The sequence below is a fragment of the Montipora capricornis genome, chromosome 8 (assembly GCF_036669925.1).
Source record: "Montipora capricornis isolate CH-2021 chromosome 8, ASM3666992v2, whole genome shotgun sequence".
NCBI lineage: Eukaryota > Metazoa > Cnidaria > Anthozoa > Scleractinia > Acroporidae > Montipora > Montipora capricornis.
Window position 1 is genome coordinate 42,270,754 of NC_090890.1, and position 7,500 is coordinate 42,278,253.

Here is a 7,500-nt window from a genome sequence, read left to right on the forward strand (position 1 = left end):
ATCATGTGATTACCTATACAAAGCCATCGGAGCCTTCATCAAAGCATAGTTATATGATCAAAGCATTCGAGCTTTGAGAAAACACCTTGTGGTGCCCCAGGTGTGATAATGAGATAATTCGCCGACAGATCTCATAAATAGACGAGTCACTAAAAATGCTCATATAATCTGGCGACGAGCGAATTCAAAGCCCCTCAACAATTGACAACTGATTAGTCTGATGATTGGAAAATAAAGGATTACGTACTTAAGGGTCATTGCTGGGTCACCTATGCTTTTGGCTACGAAAACATTGCGATGTAATGCAACGCAAACAGAGCGCGTAAATCACTGCCTTGTAAATGTGCGAGGACTTTGGGAATGGCAGGCAAGGGGAAAAAAGAAATTCTCTACGATGGATTCGCTTTCCCGCGATTGACAATCAGAAAGTTACTCGCCAGTAACGCAAGGGGAGATTCGGCACTCCAAAGTCTTCACAAACAACTAGACAAAAAGAAGGAGGAGCTCGAAAATGACTTCTCCAAGACACGCTGGAGGCTTCTTTCTCGAGCATTTGATCATCAGATGATACTTGAACAGTCGACACACGATGGTTCATGGTCAGATGGCGCACCGTGTGATTCGGAATGCGAAAGCGCCAACATTGACTCCGAAACGGCTTCGTTTGTCAACGTGAAAGACATCTGCAGTTCACAAGACGTGTTTAAACAATCACCAGGGGATGACAAAATCACGGCGCATTTTGAACACCTAAACGCAAAAGACGACTCTTTTGGAATGAAACTTGAAATAAAGCGCAAAGCAAGCGAAGGTGGAAGAGCTAGTAATGTTTATTTGGAAAGCACTGACGCAGAGGGCGAGGAACTCCAACAACAAAATGTCACGAAAAACAAGCTCGATGAAACTCCATGGAAGCCACACACCAAGCGAAAGATAACTTGGGGAGATAGAGCTAACGTTTATATTGAAAACTGGGACACCAAGAGCGAGTTAAGTAAAGAAAACTCGGACGAAAATCTGTCTTCTCCCCGTTCACCAGGGTACACTACTGAGAACATAAGAGTCAGAAAACATTCCGTGGTAACATGCAATCTGAGAAGAAACTCTGGGATTACGAAGGAGGCGGTCCAAAGGCAGCGTAGCTCATCGACTTTTAAACTACTGACAAGACGTCATACTGTCTGTAGTAGACCGAAAAATCAATCTTTGATTGAGAAACACTCTTCCGAACAGAAAGATTTAAGTGTTAAAGGCACCGGAATATCGAAAGAGACAGTACAAAAACAAAGTACTTCCTCAGCTTTGTCAAGACGCCATACTGTCTGTAGTGGACCTACAAGAGATGAACTTGTCACTGAAGAAAGTCACTGCAAAGAAGAGAAAGCGTTATCTGAAATTCTACCCCCAATAAGACTTCCTCCTATTTACCTCCAACAACCGAAAATTAAGAAGCAAGGCAGTAATACTGGGTCGCATTTTGAAAACAATCATATGAGAGCCGGCAGTAGTAAATCTCTGGATGCAAAATGCTCAATTCAAGATCTCCGCTATTGCCGCTACTTGCGAATGAAAAGATCAGACAGTGAAGAATTCTCCTGGTAACTGATTTTTTTGTTACAGATAAGAAGCAAGTTACTGATTTGAGCAATTTTTTTCATTCAGAGCCGGAACTCTTGGTTTAAAATGTCTGATTCTAACCTTGAATCGCTTGTTTTAATTTTTGAGAAAGGCATGCTAAAAGATGATCCGCACGCAAAAAGACAACAGACGAATTATAGAACTGAATTTCGCCGCAAGACAATACCGTGTTAACGTCCTAATCAATGACAGATTAAAAAGTCAAGAAAACAACCAAAAATAACACACTTTGCTCACTGAGTTATAGAAATTTGAAAAGTAACAACAAAGAACAAGTGTTCGTAGGTAGACAAGCAAACAATTCAACCTACAATAACATTTGCACAATCCCCGCATACTGCCTACAATCGTGGCCCATAACAGGGCATTACTTTCGTTTCTCCTTGAAGACTATTCACTTTTTTAGCGAAATGCAAATAGTTCAAGGCAAAAGTTGAAAGACTGGTGCCACTTCGATCTGTTTGCAAATAAGACCATCATTCTTGCTTCCTTGCTTATGCCGCGCGTGCAATGATTGGGACGTTTTTCAAAGCCACTTCTAAACTGTCTTTGTCCAATTTTACTCCTCAACATCATCCCTTGGTCCTAGTGATCCACATTTGTTGGTTTCCTTATTTAGTTCTAAACCGATATTTTTTCCTGAAAGGATTGCCAAAAAGGCACATGTGATAATGTGTTAACTGTAAACTGTGAAGAGGACATTTCACCTTACTTTGTGTTGGTGGGGGCGGGGTCTCTGTGTGGTTTTGGGGGGAGAGTTACAGGGAAAGGTTTCAAGATTCCATGCGGTGGAAAGTTAAAACAGACAGTTAATGAGGTATAAAAATGAAACCGAAAGGCGCGACGATGCTTAAAAAAGACAGCTTTGTTTTCACCTCCATCGCTTTGCGAATTTTTGCAATAAGCGTTAGATTTTTTGTGTCAGGAAGTAAATGGATTATAAAACGATTTTCACAAGTGATAAAAGCCTATTAAGATATATAGAGACTCGCCAAATGAATGTGGTCTGAGTGTGATCATGAATACCTCAGACCAACGACATGCCGATTCAATGTTTAAAGTGAATGCTTCCCAACTCATATAATGCAAACAACGAGCTCGATTTGTCCGGCAGTTAAAACATGTTCCAGTCATTGAAAGGCACCATGTTAGACACCAGCTTACTTTTACACTAAAGTACTTTTCAACGCTACAATAGTCCCTTGTCCTCGTAGCTTTCAGCCTCGTCTTTGAAGTGATCTACCAAGTTGTTTATCTCGGCTACTCTGTTTCGGTTCCGTGCCACTTCATCGTTGTGGATGTTTTCAATAAGCGACTGCATTCGAGTGGTGGCACGAGTTAGGATGTCATCCTCCTGAAAATACCATCACCTCATAGTCAGTGATAAAAAAAAGTTTGGCCATATTTCGTATACATAAGCTCTTTGAAATTGAAAGAGTTATACCAGAAACGAAGGAACTAGTATCGCCAGTCATAACAGACGCACAAAATGAATTGAGCCAAAATCATAAGCCAAAGTAGATACATGTAGCAGGCGCTTAGGGAGGGAAAACGGGTCAGAGAAACTTGGCCAATCACAACATACGCAAAAAAATTAAATAAACCAATCATAAGCCAAAGCAGGTAAATGGTAACTGGCGCAATTTTAGCTGGCTTTCAACGTTGAACAAGATTTTCGGGCTTTAAGCGATGAAAAGCAAAACCTAGGATACGCCTCGTGTTTTTAAACCCGATAAAAAACTGCTGCTCGTTTTTTAAACATTACTTAACCATTCTATAATAGCGAAGGTTTCAGTCAGGCCTCGTGGATTCTTTGATGAGCTTCGCTATGACGATAAGACACAAGTCTCCAGATGACTGTTACCTTGTTGTCGATCTTGAGAAGATGGGTGTCATGAGATGCACTAACAGCGTTCATTATGGTGTCCTTGTCCACAAACAACTTTGCAGAAGAGAAAAGAAAAAAAAGAGCAACAATTTCATCTCCATGCAATAATTGTATTCGCCACAAATTCTTTTCGATCCCAAGGCACTTCAGTCAACACTTCCTTCTTACAATAGCATTTAGGCAAAATCTGATGCAGAGACAAATTAAAGGACTTATCCCACTTTAAATGTTTTGAAACTAATAGGCTTTTAAAGCGAAGATAACTTAAGTATATTGGGACTTAGTTTTTGTCAGCTTTGGAGCCGGTGTTAATGGAGCAGACAGTATGTAAGTGTCAAGTGTATTTAGTGCTGGAGCTCTATTTAGGGACACAGCGTACAGAAATCAAATCAAATCAACTCATAGAGCGGTTTTTAATTGACTGTCGAAATAATTGCTTTGGTTTTGCATTACTTCACTCGGTGATTGGTTCAAAGTTCTCCCGCCACTTTTTCAACTAATCAGAAGTGAAACCCAAACCAATCGTGGCTCGCCCGTGCACATTTTCCCGCGCTTTGTGTCGGCTACGTGTAATTACTTTAAGTTTTGATTGGTGTACTGGATTGTCTCCGTCCTTTTTGATTGGTCAAAGTAATTACTTTGGTTACGATTGAAACTCGCTCTATCAAATCGTAGGTTGGCTTTTGAGGAAAGGGAAAAAACGATGTACCCGGAGAAAAACATCTCTTAGCAAAGTAGAGAACCATCAAACTCAACCCACATAAGACACCGAGTCTTGGAAGCGAACCCGGACCACATTGGTGGGAGGCGAGTGCTATCCCACAATCACTGCGCCATATCCCTGCTCCCTATGGTGCGCGTAGAAGTGGCATCAATGAGGCTAAAAACGTACCATTCTCAAATCATCAGGAAGATCTTCTTCCAGTTCATTCTTCATCAGTTTTTCAAGTGTGACCACCGCAATGTCGGATACTTTTTCATGGTGTGCGTTTTCCATGTCACGTAATTGCGTCATTGTTAGACCGGTTAAAGAATCAACAACAGAAATTTCAAAGTTAAATCGTAGCGATATTGAAGTCATTGAAATAAACTTTTCAAAGTGTCAATGGATTTAGCACTGAAAAGAGTTCTTATTGAGAACACTACGCCGGAAAACGTATTCATACAAAATCAAAATGCTTTTGGAGGAGGGAAAAAACTTGAAATCCTGGAGAAAAAACTCACGTAGCATAGTATAGAAAACCTACAAACTTAATTCGCATAATATGACGAGTATTGCTATTGGTTTTAGGCCAATAATTTCAACCTCTCACTTAACATGGGCCAATCTTCTGCGATGGCCTGCGATCAAAATCGCAGAACTTGTTACGATATGCGATCGTGTACGATGGAAACTAGGCCTACGTTTAAATGTGGCGGAAGTAAGGGTGGGAAATTTTGGGCTTGAATAAATCTGTAATGGAAGGATAACAAAAAAGGCAAGGGAGGAAGTCCCAAACAGTCTTTACAACTCGGAGGAAACAAACAAACTTCCCCCCCCCCCCCCCCCGGGATTAATCAGCACCTTGATGAAGACGACAAAGAGGACAAAAAAATAGGAGACCTGTTCGAATCACTTAACAAGAATGTGACGCTATTTTCTTACTTAACCACTGGCATTATGAAATGAGCATTGATCATGGAAGACAAATAGAGTGGTTAAATGTGTGAAAGGCTGTCAACAGAGCCAGTGATTAAAAATGCAGAGAAGGATATAAGCCCTGCACTACTTCAACAAATGCTGTGACTAAATCTGCCATGTTTCTCTCAAACTCTTTTATTGTGTCCTGTTGAGGTATAAAGAACAAAGAATTTGCTGAACATTTATATGACTACAATCTTTGTCAAAGGAGTCTCTACTAATCTCAGGGAATATATCACATAGGTTGACTACACTTAGGTACTGTAATAAAAGTTGGATGTCAATATAAAATTATCAGAGTACGAATTGTGATCCTAAAAGGAATAACAAGTTGAAAAAAAATTCACTCATCCATCTGAAGATGATGACTTGACTTTGTTCAAGTTTTGAAACAGGCTTTGTTGCAGGACTGCATCATTTTCAGTGCTTTAACTTACACTGTAAGTTATAATCTTTTCTGGTTGCCACATTGGCATGGCTGGATTGTATTAGGGATTTCTGAAGCTGACATCTCTCTTAAAATAAATGTTTTCATTTAACTTGTTTCGACAGTCATTATAATTCTGGTTGACAATGGATTGTTTCCTTACCTCTAACTGATCCACCAGCTCCATTTCAAGTCCCATAAGTGTATCCCAGAGCTTTCTAATTTCCTCATTAATTTGGTTCATTAAGATCTCCATTTGTACCTGGTCTGTCATGGTTGCATAGTCCAAAAGTACCTAGCAATTAAATGGATGCGAGAGGAGCTACAAAAGCAATGGATGATTGTCATCAAATAGTCAGAACTATTTCTTGTTGGTAAAACAACCCCTCAGAGATTTGGTATTGTCTGTGGAAAGTGCAAATATCCTGAGGTGAATATTATTACAGTTATAAAATAATGATAAAGATCTTGGAGAGACCTGTAAAGGATCCTTGAGGATCATTTACATATGAGATCTTTGACCATCATAAAGGGATGTTGCAAGAAATTTGAGCATGCTAAGGGCTTGACAACCTGACGAAACATTTTTAATTTTCTTCCCAACAACCACACCGTTCATGCCAATTTGGTTCCTGCAATGTTGATAAACACTAAAATCCATTCTGATTGACTTGGAGGTATTATATCACAAAATTATTACAATAACAGGAAATAACATTTTTAGACAACTTTCTTGTTGGCGTTGTCGTAAACCTTGCGTAAGGTCCCTATTGGTAACTGTTTTGTCTTCCTCAAAACTGGAAAACCACAAAAGGTTTACTCTTCCCCTCCTAAGAATGACATTTATTTTACTGTCTGGCGTTACTCTAATGACAAACAATAACTCGTCAATGGAGGTCAGAGGTTTCAAGGGTGAAAGGCTTAACAAAACCTCCAGTGTACATTTGTTCATGCCTCTGAAAATTCCCTGGGGAACAAAGGGATGCAATAACACCCCTCCACCAAACGCGGTTCTGGGAAATGCCACGTCTTACCGGCTGCCTTCAACGCAGCGTCAACGCTTCTGCGCCAGGTCTGTTTTGGTCGCGTACATTTGTAGATCCACTCAAAGTATCATTATTTTTTAAGCACTACATTATGGTGAAAAACACTAACTGACCTTTTTCTTGTATTCAATATAGTTGTGGATGTCCTTAACACCTGAATTATTATTGTCTTGCGTGGCTTCTTCAAGACAGGAGAAGAATGATGCAATTTCAGCTTCTCTTTTGTCATGCTCCTTCAAGCCAAACTGGAATATTTCTTCACACACAGCTGTAAATTTCTCTTTATAACTTACAATGTCAAGGTATATTTGACTTTTTACAAGAAGCCTAAAAAAAATTATTTATGAACCTGCACTGCAGCCTTGCTAGACTCCTGATGTTAAATTTCACTCATGCACTTTTAGCAATATAAGAAGACACTAACAAACTGACTTTCAATAAAGGATACGCTTCTAAAAGTTCTAGCATCCCAGGTAGAGCGGCAAGTTTACTAGCTTCAGGATCCTCTGCATACATACTTTCAAACAGCCATGGCCCATTTAGATCCTCAACATAAGCCAACTAAAATGTGGAAACAACAACCATCATTTTGATGTCATCTAGCAGAGTCAGATAAAACAGGCATCCTTAGTTAGGTTGTATGCAATCACCAAAGAGCCCTAAAATGGAGACATTTCACAGAAATGCAATATAAAGTTTAAATTGCCAATTTCTTAAAAACCACCTTGTGCAATTGTCGCTCATGTTGTTTTTCTTCCATTTCATCTTGTTTCCTATTGGCAATTGTTTCATCGTGCACCAGTTCTTCAATGGAGTACTT

The 7,500-nt window shown here is 39.7% G+C and overlaps 2 protein-coding genes across 3 annotated transcripts in view; one reads left to right on the top strand and one right to left on the bottom strand.

Annotated features, from left to right (window-relative positions):
* LOC138059349 (dynein regulatory complex subunit 3-like) overlaps positions 1-7,500 on the bottom strand; it is a 22,208-nt gene that overhangs the window by 8,771 nt on the left and 5,937 nt on the right. Inside the window, exons 4-11 of one of the 2 annotated variants that reach the window (XM_068904938.1) lie at positions 7,405-7,500; positions 7,129-7,241; positions 6,794-6,968; positions 5,798-5,929; positions 5,282-5,352; positions 4,419-4,542; positions 3,503-3,580; positions 2,803-2,992 (exon numbers count right to left, since the gene is read on the bottom strand). The exon at positions 7,405-7,500 is cut by the window's right edge and continues 171 nt beyond it. In XM_068904938.1, the coding sequence (XP_068761039.1) occupies positions 2,828-2,992; positions 3,503-3,580; positions 4,419-4,542; positions 5,282-5,352; positions 5,798-5,929; positions 6,794-6,968; positions 7,129-7,241; positions 7,405-7,500 (954 nt within the window). In that variant the 3' untranslated portion in view covers positions 2,803-2,827. Of the gene's footprint in view, positions 1-2,483; positions 2,993-3,502; positions 3,581-4,418; positions 4,543-5,281; positions 5,353-5,797; positions 5,930-6,793; positions 6,969-7,128; positions 7,242-7,404 lie in introns of those variants that run through there. The other variant, XM_068904937.1, reaches the window with a different exon arrangement.
* LOC138059350 (uncharacterized) lies at positions 250-1,858 on the top strand. Its single transcript, XM_068904939.1, has one exon. It carries the CDS (start codon positions 361-363, stop codon positions 1,600-1,602), a length of 1,242 nt encoding a protein of 413 aa, XP_068761040.1. The 5' UTR covers positions 250-360; the 3' UTR covers positions 1,603-1,858.

Bases quoted from the DNA above. Each gene is read 5' to 3' on its own strand.
- LOC138059350 (XM_068904939.1), top strand. From the start codon at position 361: ATGGCAGGCAAGGGGAAAAAAGAAATTCTCTACGATGGATTCGCTTTC.